At 44.1% G+C, this 13730-nt stretch overlaps 1 protein-coding gene across 2 annotated transcripts in view; it reads left to right on the top strand.

Moving 5' to 3' along the window:
- LNX1 (ligand of numb-protein X 1) overlaps window positions 1-13730 on the top strand; it is a 124571-nt gene that overhangs the window by 92428 nt on the left and 18413 nt on the right. For both annotated transcript variants that reach the window (XM_057729037.1, XM_057729036.1), the window contains exon 6: window positions 2182-2553. In XM_057729037.1, the coding sequence (XP_057585020.1) occupies window positions 2182-2553 (372 nt within the window). The remainder of the gene's footprint in view (window positions 1-2181; window positions 2554-13730) is intronic.

The following is a 13730-nucleotide window of genomic DNA, read 5'->3' as shown; positions in this document are numbered from 1 at the left end:
TCTCTGTGTTCCCCTCCTTCCTCTTCCTTCTCCTACCTTCCCCCTCCCTTTTCTCTACCTCCTCATTCTTCTGTCTTCCTTCTCCTCCCGCCTCTCTCTTCCTCTTACCCTTTCCTCCTACTTCAAGTAGCAATAACATAAAACAATATAAAACAGCCTATATTTTCTTAAATTGTTTTTAGAGCAGATTAATGGAACATTTTGTATTTTATCTAATCACTCACATTCACACAGCCCTCTAAAGTAAATTTCCTGTAGCTTAATGGCGCGCACACACACACACACACACACACACACACACACACACACACACACACACACACACACACACACATCCCGAAGCTATTCTGCCAACCCACAGACATTCCATGGGAGACGGGTGGTGGAACAGAACACCTTGGGCATTACTGTCCTCTGAGGCTTGACTGAGGGGAAAGGATGCTAGGGAGGAATTTTCAGAAGAAGAGAAAAGATAAAGGAAGAGTTGTTTATCAGACAGAAGTCCAACATGTGCCAAAAGTGATAAGAAAAAAATCCCTGCCTTGGTCATATATTTCCTGTCTGATACTCAGATGACAGTTTCATCCCATCCCTTCTGGGTTGCTGAGGGGCCAGATCCTGACACATCATGAGCTGTTTCTCTGGCAAAGAAGTTCTTATTCTTTGGAATAAGAGGAGAAAGAATTGAGAGCAGTGATTGTAGAAACACTGCTATTCCCACTGGCCTCCGAGGTGGAGTATGAGGCAGGGCCCGTCAATCTCAAGGGACAGTCAGCCGTGCAATCAGCAACACTCTGCATGGCTTCCTCCCAGTTCTATGGAAACTATGCTGCCTGGGAGGGTTGCATAAGGAAAACATTTTGATTCTTGTGGCCTTCAACTGGCACTTGCAAGCAAAAGAGCTGCCAGGACCATTTAGCAGGCAACCCTGACTTCCTCTTGGCCTGGATGTGATGGGGAAAACCAGACACAGGGTAAGGTGACAGAGCAGAGCCAGGTCTTTGAGCTCACCTGTGCTTGGACAAAGGTGGTGAGCCTTGTCCGAGCACGAGGGAGCCTCCATCCACCCCTGGAGATGCAGCAGAGGACCAGCGATGTTACGATGCAGGCAGCCCCTTGGAAATCTCACTCCAAGACTCTTCTAACAGTTGGCTGCAAGGACGAGAAATCTTACCAAACCATAGAAATTCAAGAAGGTTGTTTCTCTTCTGTGGGGCCTCCTTCCTTAAGCACAGAGTGCAGTGCTGCTGTGAAATTATTTTCTTTCCAAGCAGTGACCACCACTGGGGGCTGAAGCCTTCAGGCCGGGCTGGCCTAGAATAATTAAAACCAGAAAGCCCCAAGCAGCATCAGGCCCACAGATCATTAGTGAGGCACAAATGTGTAGGCCAAGCTGGGGGAGATTTAAGCAGCTTAATAAAGTGATCCAGCCTTTCAACAAAAGAGCCTAGAAGCTTCCATTCACATCAGTATGTTTGAAACTGTACAGAGATTTTTTTTTCTCTTTTGTTGAGAACATGGGCAAAAGGCCTTGTAGGTGACCACTCGAAGGCTTGACACACACACACAGACACAGACATACACAAACATTCTCACACACATTCACACTTGCCAACACACAAGTATATCCACGTACACATTCTCTCTCTCTCTCTCTCTCTGTCTCTCACACACACACACACAGAGTAGTGGGGACTGGGAGTTCCACTACAGGTGATCCAGGGAGAAAAATTCATCTGGAGATGTTTGGAAAGGAAATGTCAACTCAGTGTGATTTAAACAGCAGTTTAATCATTAATCAGAGATTTGCTGCTCTTCTTTTGCCTTTTCCCACTTTTTCTTCCTTTTCCTCCCCCCTTCAGCTGAAAATTAAGGTTAGCAAGCAATAGAAATGAGGGTTAGGACTATATAAATAAATCTGAAGGCCCGTGTAAGGACAAGACTGAAGAAAGATGGTGTCTGCTAAGAGAGACTTGAAAGGTGTGCAGGTAACACTCAAGAAAGCCGGGTTACAAGTCCTGTTGGAAGATGGGGATATTTGGACAGAGAAGAAGGCGACAGAGTAGAGTGGTCCTTCAGGAAGGGCCCCAGTGAGTCAGTGGGCCGGGCCTTTTAGGCGGGGTTGTGGCAGTTGCAGCCGATGGCTTGGTCACTCCAGATCCTGAGGTCCCCTTTCCCCAGGTCAACGGGATGGACATCAGCAACGTACGGCACAACTACGCCCTGCGCCTCCTGCGGCAGCCCTGCCAGGTGCTGCGGCTTACGGTGCTGCGGGAGCAGAAGTTCCGGAGCAGGGCCAACGGGCAGCCCCTGGACACCTCCGGGCCCCGGGATGACAGTTTCCAGGTGATCCTCAACAAAAGCAGCCCGGAGGAGCAGCTTGGAATAAAACTGGTGCGCAAGGTGGATGAGCCTGGGGTGTTTATTTTGAACGTGCTGGATGGTGGCATGGCAGATCGACACGGTCAGCTGGAGGAGAACGATCGTGTGTTAGCCATCAATGGACATGACCTTCGGTTTGGCAGCCCGGAAAGTGCAGCTCATCTGATTCAGGTGGGTCACGGGTCATTACAAGATCTCAGTCAGAAACTGCCAGTGTGAGCAGGAACCCTCATCACCCTGTTACTACCCCGTGTGACATACAGTGCCTCCCTTTCGAGGAGTCAAGAGTGAAGGGCCAGGTAAGAATATTACTCCAGCAAATGATGTGTCTCGGGGTCATGGCCATTCCATTGATGTTGCCAGCCATCCGGTGTGACTGCAGGTAAATACACTGGGTGACGTGTTGCAGCCTCATCAGGTTAAGATCAGTCAGGGTCAGCAGGGTTGTGTCATCCCTGAACCTACTCTGATAGCTGCAGACCCAGGGCTCACTCAGATGTGTTCTGGACACATTCAGGGCATCCGGTTGTAGCAATTCCTGTAAGAAGCTGTGCCATGTACCCTCCAGGGATCCTGTGGACCAGAAACCACTGTAAGATTGGCTAAGGCTGAGCCCTGTCTCCACGGCTAAGTCCAGCCCCCTTCAAAAGCCCGTGGGAACTCAGATATGAACCTAAGGAAGTCCCCCTATAAGAGAGGCATACAGGTTATTATTACTCAGGCAAATAGAGCTCACGACAGCCTCACGTTAGTTCATACTACTTCATTCTCCTGACAGGCTCGATGCTACCGCGCCCCAGCGTGCATCCTTGTTGACTTTGGCTGGGTCACCAGGAGTTTTTCTTTTCGTTGTTGTTGGTTTTTTGGTTTTTGGTTTTTTTTTTTTTTTTTTATTGAAGTATAGTTGATTTACAGTGTTGTGTTAGTTACAGGTATACAGCAAAGCGATTCAGTTTTACATATATGTTTTATATATATATATGTATAATCTGTTCTTTTTCAGTCTTTTCCCTTATAGATTATTACAGACTATTGAGTGTAGTTCCCTGTGCTATACAGTAGGTCCTTGTTTATGTATTTTGTGTATAGTAGTGTGTATATGTTAATCTCAAACTCCTAATTTACCCCTCCCCCCACTTTCCCCTCTGTTAATCATAAGTTTGTGTTTTATGTCTGTGGATCTATTTCTGTTTTGTAAATAAGTTTATTTGTATCTTTTTTTTTTGGATTTCACATATAAGCAATATATTTGTCTTTTTCTGACTTCGTATGATAATCTCTAGATCCATCCATGTTGCTGCAAATGGTGTTTTTTCACTTTTTATGGCTGAGTAACATTCCATTGTATACATGTACCACATCTTCTTTATCCATTTCTCTGTCAATGGATATTTAGGTTGCTTCCATGTCTTGGCTATTGTAAACAGTGCTGCAATGAACAGTGGGGTGCATGAATCTTTTTGAGTTATAGTTTCCCCAGCTACATGCCCAGGTGTGGGATTGTAGGATCATATGGTAACTATATTTGGTTTAAGAAACCTCCATACTGTTCTCCATAGTGGCTTTACCAATTTTCATTCCCACCAACAGTGTAGGTGGGTTCCTTTTACTCTACACCCTCTCCAGCATTTATTACTTGTAGACTTTTTGATAATACTCTGGTTTCTCTTCAGATCGTATTCCTTGTAGACTTTTTGATAATGGGCATTCTGACTGATGTGAGGTGATACCTCATTTGATTTGCATTTCTCTAATAATTAGTGATGTTGAACACGTTTTCATGTGCCTGTTGGCCATCTCGATGTCTTCTTTGGAGAAATGTCTATTTAGATCTCCCTCCTATTTTTTGATTGGGTTGTTTGTTTTTCACCTTGAGTTTCTCTAATGTTTACTGAGCTTCCAGCTTTATTCCTAGAGAGACAGGCTTTGTTCTGAGCTCCTGTATTCTAACCCTTAAATCCACTTCATTTAGCCAAAATATATTTTTTTCTGCTTGCCTAACCCTGGATTAGGTGCAGAGAACAGGAGCTGATGACCTCTTGGGCAGCTCTCCCAAAGGAGCCCCCAATCTAGTGGAGACAGTAGACTTTTTCTAAATGACTGCCATGTGGCGTGATAGTGTGTAATGGAGAAATTCCGTATAGTGCTGGTGCAGACAAAGGAGGGTTTTTTACTTAGATGGGGTCTAGAAATTCTTCATAGAGGAGGAAGGTCTTGAACTGGGGTTTTGAGGGATCAGCAGACGTTCTCTAGGTGAATGAGACAGGGAAGGTCATTGTAAGGAGATACAACACAAAAGACTGTTTCCCCAAAAGCCAGTTAGGGAAATGGTTAACACCTGGAGAGTACAGTTAAAATGTGGTGTACATTTTACAAGCAGCAGCAGATAAAGCAGGGGAGTGATAGGCAAGGGCCAGATCATGTAGTGTTTTACAGGCCATGCGAAGGAGCTCAGACTTTACCCCCAAGGCCATGAGGTGTCATTGGAAGGGTTTAAGAAAGGAAGTGACACGATTTTCTAGAAAGATCTCTCTAGAGGCAGTGGAGAGCTGATAGGAGAGGGGCAAGAACAGAGGCCTTGTCCTAAGATGCGTTTGCAGTTATCCGGCACATCATGGCAGCTTCCACTTCGTGACTTAAATATTAATTCTTCAAATATAGACAGTCAGCAGCAGTCATTGACTGGTCCTTGTACCAAGTTCCATGGAGGATGACAGTCAGAAGACAGAGCCTGCCCTCAAGGACTTGATCATCTCAGTGCAAACAAATCTCCCTACCCTTGGGTTCCAGTCATGGAGTTCTTCCAGGTGATGGCAAACTCTTTTCACTGTGGTGTATGTAGCATCTTATCCTTTTTTGAGGAGAACCAAGTAGGGGGTGAAATTGTCACTTTAAATGTGGAAAGCCTGAGGCAGGGGGTGCAAGGGGGCTTACCCTTCCTCCATCCAGCAGGACAGGAAGCACACCTGGGGCTCTGGTCCCTGAGCTGGGACTTCTGATAGTGTCCCACTGCCAAGGTGGTTCTCAGCCTGATGGACATGCATCTGCCCTGTGGGGGCTGAGGTCATGCCCTGTGGAGCAGGGGGAGAACAAAACCAGAGTTATAAGAGGCATTTCCCTGCTGGAGTTTCTGCCGTCTGTTCCCAAGTCCACATGCCCAGTCCCAACTTCTCTGGACACCACAACTACATAGACAACTGCCCACTTGGCACCTGTATGTGGATGTCTAAAAGGCATCTCAAATTTAATGTTCAAAAGTGGACCCTTGGCTTCTCCCCTTCCCCTCTTGCCAAACCTGCTTCTCCCTCAGTCTTTCCTCGTCTCTAGAAATGGCGCCACCATTTACTCAGTTAGTTGGACCAAAAAGAGTCTTTACTCTCTTCCACATCCCCTGCCTGCAGTTCATCTCTCACCACCTCCGTGGCTTGCATCAGCCAGGTCAGCATCAGCTTTGCTTCTGGGCCACTGCGAGAACCTCTTAACTGGTCTCCTGGCTTCTGTATTCCACGATCCCCGCCTCTCTCTCCACACAGCAGTTAGAATGACCACTTGACAGAGTCAGTTCCACCATGTCACTTTCTTGCCCTCAGCTCCAATGCTTCCCAGGACACTCAGATTAAAATTCCAAGTCCTTACAGTGACCTGCAGAGCCATGCTCATCTGGTCTTTAGTTGTCTCTCCAACCTCATATCCCATGGACAGGGGAGAATTTCTGGTATTCTCCCCCTTGCTTAACCATGCTCAGTCACACTACCTTCTTGCTATTCCTCAAATATTTTTAAGAACTTTCTCAACTCAAGGCTGATGTTCTTGCTGTCCCTCTGATCGAAAGACTCTTCCAAATGTCTGCATAACTCCTGCACTTCACTCAGATCCATCCTCAAATGTAACCTCCTCAGAGATGCCTTCACTGACAATCCCACTTAAAATAGCATCTCCCACCCTCAATTAATTCCATATCTTTTTTATCTTCTACCAACAAATTATTTTATTATTACCCACCAATCTAGCAGTAGAGTATTACATCTCAAGCACTTAGAGAAATGCCTGCCAATAATAGACCCTCAATAAATATTTGAATGAATAAGTTTAGTCAGATTATAAAAATGTATAATTATATATAATTCACCCATTAATTTCATCTCATAGGGGTACTTTTTGTCAAACCATTTACTGAAGAACGAGCACCAAATCCACTTTTACGTTATTTGTCCCCAAGGTAGAACTCTACTTTTTATCCCCTTGAATTTGTTCAGTTATTATTGGTTGAGCACCTTCTAAGTGGCAAGAGGTGTGTAGTTGAACAGTGAACAAGACTGACACAGTCCTGGCCTCTTGGAGCTTGGAATACATTCCCACCTCTCCCCAAATACAGTCAAGCCAGCGTTGAGCAGGTGGTCTAGCCTATACGTGCCAGTGGGTGAGAACAGGAAATAAATGTTTATGAAAATATTAATCCATGGAAAAGGGAGAGCCTTTGGTTTTTTCTTTATGAAGAAACTGCACTCTAAGCATGATTTTCTTCTCTTTAAAAAGCAGACTCTTAGGTGATCATCGAGTTTTTTTGCCCTGTTACACTTGTCAACGCCCTCTGCAGGTCAGTCCGTGCAGCTCACATTCTGAAGATCATCTGCCAACTAGCCTTTGCAATAGGCAAAAGGAGAACTCCCTTACTCATGTCACTTGGAAAAATCTTGATTACATATGGCATTCGACTTTTGTAGATTAGTAACAGAGGAGGAAAACATTTTTTCCCTGAGAAAGTTAATTTATGAAACAAAATCTTGCCTAACAAGCGGGATTTCCTAAAAGATTCTTCTGCTTTCCAAACAGAGCCAATGTGCTGTATAGGCAAGAGAAAAAGAGGGGGGGAAAAAAAAAAAGCGTGGGCAAAACTAGTTGGAAAAGAAGTGGGAAAAGTAGAATGCTGGGCAAGCTCAGTTAAGTGATCTCAAGCGTGGAGTTTATTTATGAGATACTCATAGCACACACCAGGCTAGAAGGATTAAACTAAATGCCCTTCAAAGGTTGAGACTCAAATTTCCAACCAATCCTGGGCTGCGTTGGCCTTGTGTGTCCACTGCGTGAATCATATTTGTCTTACAAAGAAATTCCCAGACAACATGTCCTTTTGGTCATGTTTTCTCCCACAGTCCCACACATTCTGCCTTTTTCTACATTATTTCAGGGAAAAGTTATTACAGAGAAGCCACAACTGTTTTAAATTTGACCAACTTTACATCTGTGGAGCCCTAACCGTGGCTTACTCAGCAGCAGCTCTAAGTGCCAGACCCCAGAGTTAGACGGATCAAGAGTCATACTCCTCTCAGAGAGAAACCCTACAGAGACAGAAGCTTCAAATATGCGGCAATTGCCTTATTTAGCAGCTTAGTACAAGTTTATTTTTCTCTGTCGTCAATTTAAGCTTTTTGAGCACGGTGACTAGAATCTCTGTATAAAAAAGACAGCTCTGTTGGACTGTCTCGTGTCATACCTAAAATAACAGAACAAAAAAATATGGGCCAAAGATGTGAGACCCTAGCGGGGAAAAAAGACATCTGAACATCCCAAACCTGGGAGAGTCCGCATATATCTTCCCAATATTCAATATGAGAGTGGTTTCTGCTGAGAGGTATGCCTTTTTTGAGATGCTCTCATCTACTTGCAATTCTGGATCAGTGAAGTCGTATTTAGGAGTTCAAATATATACAGTTAGTAAATGAAGACAGCAATGGTGGATTTCAGATTTGTGTATCTTTTTTGTGCCTTTTGTTCTTAGCCGGCTTCCCAGACTTGATGCAGAAGTTGAAATAATTCAAAGCTATTTGCAGAGGTTGTGAAAAGATGGGTTTTCGTTAACACTGGCCTGTGTGATTTTTTTTTCCCCTTCACATGAATTAGTATTTAAATGAGAAGTTATTTCACCAAAGAACAGTTGAAAACCATGTTCTTCAGGCTTTTAAAAAGAATGTGATAGGCCTTCAGACGGAGCCAGAAATTAAATAATGCCCTACTCACATTACCTGCATTTGCTCTAAATACGTGATTCCAGCTCGAGTTCTGCGGCAGAACTTTTATCCCTTGGAACCAGTAAGAATTGCCAATGAAATAAGACCTGACAATTCTGTGTGTGTGTGTGTGTGTGTGTTTTTAATAGATTAGCACAGCTAATATAATCCCTATTTAAACAAATTTTCTTAATGTGGTATGGTGAAATTTAATGCACATAAGACTAAATAATACATAGATTTTTAAAACATTCTTCTTGAGCTGGGTTCTTAGAGTCCAAGTGATTTTTGTATAGGGCTCCAAATTCCGTGCATTCATGACTTGCAAAACTGTTCAGCTTTTCAACTCAATTTTATGAGTGAATCTCCTGCCCAGCTACACTGCAAATATTAGGAAATCTTGAAACTTCACTATCCTTCCAGCTTTCATGTCCCCACATATGATTTTGTTTTGTTTTTACCATGGAACAGAATCAGAATAACTTCCAGATACCATAAAAGAAATGGTGTTTGAGGACTTAGGTCATTCTGCTGACTCAGGAACTTAATTCTTATTTTGACGTTGTCCCTGACATCGGTACGACCCTGTGTAAGTCAGACTGTCATCGTTAATTTCTCAGCATTTAAAAGATGTGCTGCTGGCAACATAAAGATGTACATGGAACTAAAGTCTAGCGGGAAAAATAAATCAAATTGCTGCCTCAAATCTTCTTTTTCTACCCTCGTCAAATCCTAAGGTCCTAGTCACCACTTTTCCTCTAATCCGCCTTAATTTCCTTTTTCCTTGGTGAGACTCTGATCATCCTGAGCTCACTAAGGTAGCAGCTGCATCTCCAGAGAAGATGTACACAGTTCTTTTGATTATGTGCTAGGCTCTATGTATGCCAGGTGCTAAAGTCTCAGTGGTGAACAAAGAGAAACACACCAGATTTCCTTTCACCAAGCTTATTTTCTAGAGATGAGCAACTAACTGTGCACTATTAGCTCATCCTAGAGTTGTAATTCTGGAGCCCCCAACTTACTGCTCAGTGAAAAGTATTTCTTTCCTTTTTTTTTTAAACCTTTTTATTCAAGTGTAGTTGACTTATCGAGTTGGCCAAAAAGTTCATTCGGGTTTTCCGTAAGCCATTACGGGAAAAACATACAAGCTTTTTGGCCAACCCAGTACAATGTTGTGTTAATGTCTGCTGTACAGCAAAGTGATTCAGTGATACACATATATACATTCTTTTTCATATTCTTTTCCATTATGGCTTATCACAGGACACTGGATATAGTTCCCTGTGCTATACAGGAGGACCTTATTGTTTATCCATTTTATATGTAATAGTTTGCATCTGCTAACCCCAAACTCCCAATCCATCCTTCCCCACACCCCATCCCCTTTGGCAACCACAAGTCTGTTCTCTGTGTCTGTGAGTCTGTTTCTGTTTTGTAGATAAGTTCATTTGTGTCATATTTTAGGTTCCACATATAAGTGATATGTGATATTTGTCTTTCTCTGTCTGACTTCACTTAGCATGATAATCTCTAGGTCCATCCATTTGCCGCAAATGGCATCATTTCACTATTTTTTATGGCTGAGTAATATTCCGTTTGTGTGTGTGTGTGTGTGTGTGTATACACCACATCTTCATTCATCTGTCAGTGGACATTTAGGTTGTTTCCATGTCTCGGCTATTGTGAATAGTGCTACTGTGAACATTGGGGTATGTGTATCTTTTCGAATTATAGTTTTGTCTGGATATATGCCCAGGAGTGGGATTGCTGGATCATGTGGTAACTCTATTTTTAGTTTTTTGAGGAACCTCCATACTGTTTACCATAGTGGCTGCACCAATTTACATTCCCACCAACAGTGTAGGAGGGTTTCTTTTGGTGAGAGGTATCTCTGTTTCTCAAATGTTCTTTTGCTCACTGGCAGGACCGTTAGTCAAGGATTTTGTTTCTATACCTCATTGTGCAGTATGTTGCCATGTCAACAAGAATGGCTGACAACTTTGTTTTTCTAGCATATCCGTGGGTAACCCTGTTTGGATGCTTCCTGTTGTCTGTATTGCCATGTAGAGTCTGTGTGCCGCATGTGATCTCAGAGCCAGGCTGCACTGCTGTGATGTGTTTCATAGCAGCATCTTGGGAACCTCCCTGTCATCTTTCAATTAAGCAGTAATAACAAAGACAGACATCTGTGGAGTTCTTGGCTCTGTAGAACACAGAGACAGTCCTTATGCACATGTGAAATGGCAAGATCGAAACTCCATCCGTGAGGTCCTGGGTTCAGCTGGTCTATCCAAAAAAAGTCCCTACTCTGTTGGTCAGACCAGGATTTGTCTTCTAGGCCCAATTCTCATACGCACACCCAGCTCAACTCTATTAGAGTGAGAGAGTGAGTCCAGCGTTCATCAAGTGTTTGAGGTGACTTGAAAGCATATTAAATATTGAAGAAACTAGGAATCCTTGGCCTGGAAAGGAGAAGAGCTAAGGGAGGGCATTGAGAGTTATTTTCAATGGCTTGTCACATGGAAATTGACTTGGGGTTGCCCGAGAGGGCACGACTAGAACCAGTGAGCAAAGAAGAGAAAGACAGATTTAAACTCAACCTCGGGACAAACTCACTAATTAGTGCTGTCTAAAAATGGCCTGCCCTGCTGGGGGACACAGTGAGTTCACTGTTACAGGAGGCACTGACGCATGAGCTGGGTGACAACACGGCAAGGATTTTGGAGGGGACTTGAAGCATGGGCTACAGAGGAAATGTTGGATAGGTGATGTCTGCCATCTCCTCCTTAGCTGTGACTTCCTAGCTATGTGGAACCAGTGCTCTGCAGTTTCCCGGAGCTTTGTGAGCACAAGATGGATGAACTGAAAATGATACTCGAGCCACAGCTGGAAGGGGAGCTGAAGTGGGGCAGGCCCCAAAGGTGCAGGAAGAACCATCCCCACAGTTAGAGCTGGACTGTCTCACTCTGGGATCCTTGGAAAAGAAGCCAGCGGAGAATGCAGGTGCAGGCTGAGTTTTTTAAAGAAATGGTCATTAAGACCTCTGATGCTAATGGACAGAGCACTGAGTAGAGACAAACTCTGTAAATAGTTTATATTATTATAAATCCAACTACAGCTCTTATCTCTGTAACGAGAAGGGCCCCCCCATCAAGCAGGCCTATACTATGTTATCGGTGGGGCCATGTACATGATCTGCTGCTGTGGGCAGCAGTCTCCATGCCTAGCAATCCGTTTGGAGTCCTCTGTTTCAGATGTTTGTACAGAGCCATATCCTGTGGCACTGAGGGGGCGTGAGTGTGGTAACTCTTAACTGGATATTTTATGAAGCTAATATATCAATGCAATGACCAAACCACATGAATTACCGTTCACCAAATATTTTTTATGCATATGCATATATATATATATTTTTTTTAAAGCAGCAAATGCTAGAGTGCATTTGGTTTAACTCCAGTCTTCCTTCGCAAATGAAGCCTTTGGCTAGGTCACACCTTGAAGTACAGGTTCTCCATCAACTCTTGCTCTTCCCTAGTTACTGCTGGCTAACCAGCTACCACATGGACCTATGCCACACGGGGGTGGTCCAGAGTCCCACTCAGCTCCAAGGCACAACTCTGCAAAATGCCTCTCCTGGCCCCTTGTGCAGTGGCATCTTTGATTTCCCTCTCTCTGCTCTGTGAAGGTTCTGGTCCATGTTGTGTCCTGACAATATGAGTAGTTCTTATCAACCATAGTGGATTTTGTAGCGAAAAGAGCCATTTCCAAGCTGAACACAATGGAAGATGTTTGCCCTGTGAGACATCAGTGTGGCACTATCAGACTCTTCCTTCCAGCTATAAGAGATGAGATTGTATTATTTTAAAATGGGTCAAATATAAATGAGGCTGCAGGACTATGCCTTCTATGACCTCTGCTTACTCCCATCATATAAACATGGGCAGTTTTGAGTCAAATCACAAAAGAGCAGAGAGAAAATCATCAAATAAAACAAAAACAAGCTTTCCCATGAGAAACGCTACTGGGTTTTAGCCCTCCATTTTTCTCTGAATATGGGACTTGTCCTGTTTTTTCACCTGGAAGTAAGTGGTCCCACCTCAAGAGACTCCTTTGTGTGTTACTCATGTCTTTCCTGGCACCTGCTTCTGACTCTCCCTGAAGTAGGACAAGCTCCCTGAGGGCAGGAGCCATGTTCCCAAGGCTCTTAGTGAAGTGGCTGGTCCAGACCAGGCACCTGTCAGCCACAGGGACAGAATGTTTATAGAGAGATCTGCCAACAAGCGGAGGTCCACAGGGGAGAATGTGGAGGCCATCAGAATCCCTTCCCCTTAACCAAGGAAAGGAGAGGACGGAGTTAATACTTGGGCTCTTGGAATAGAAAGAATATGGTACAGCAGTCAGGCTGTGCAGCAGGTAACCACAGTGTCCAGAATTTGTCTAGATCAAAACTTAGAATGTTTAAGGGAGAGACGAGAAGAGAGGAGAGGAAAATTCAAATAAAAAGGATTTACCTCTCGCCTGGTCTGCTGCTTGAGAGAGTCACAATTGTTAAACAGTCCTTTTGCCCAAAACACAGCATCCCAAGAAATGCAAGAAAGATGCCGGGTTCCCTCTTCCTTTGCGCGTTTGCTATTTGAATGACAGGTCTGCTGCCCCCATCTTCCTGGCACAGATTATGTGGGTATGAAATAAGTTCCTGGCATTCACGCCTTCATTCAGTCTTTCTGTGACTCCCCCCTCCTCACACTCACCCCGCATTCACACCAGTGGAAAGAAAGGCTATCTGGTGCTAAGGGCTGTTTCTCGACCCTGAAGCCAGCTGCTCCTGAGAGTTAGAGCCAGGATCAACACATCAGCCCATTTTCCACCTTCAACTTCAAATACTCGGAAAGAAAGAGCATCAAATAGAATCTCTCCGAGAGCAATTTATAAGGTGGCTGGTAAGAGTCGGGGATCCAGCCTTGCAGGGAATTTATTTCCAAGTAAGTTGATACCAGGGTTATTTATTGGAGTGTATTCCTGCCAGAGTCGGCATTTGAAAATCCAGTGAGAAATTCACGTTGGGAAATGTGAATTACATAGCTGTTATAGGCTACTCCTTGGCATTTGGGATTTTGCCTAGCGAGTTAATTCAGTATGTAAAAGTCTCAGATTTTCTGTTATTATGAGGTGCGTAGGCCTGCTGCTGCTGCTGGTCCAAAATGAACATGGTACGATATGCGGGCCGAGACACAAACCCACCACCACCACCGAGAGCCTTCAAAACGTCGGAGTTTCCCTGAAGATAAGGAGCACATTTGGGCTCAGGCATTGAAGTTTTGACTTGAATGTTTGCCACTT

This window comes from Hippopotamus amphibius, chromosome 3, assembly GCF_030028045.1.
Source record: "Hippopotamus amphibius kiboko isolate mHipAmp2 chromosome 3, mHipAmp2.hap2, whole genome shotgun sequence".
Classification (NCBI taxonomy): domain Eukaryota; kingdom Metazoa; phylum Chordata; class Mammalia; order Artiodactyla; family Hippopotamidae; genus Hippopotamus; species Hippopotamus amphibius.
Note: the sequence above shows the minus strand (reverse complement) of the source record. Positions and strands in the feature narration are given on the sequence as shown.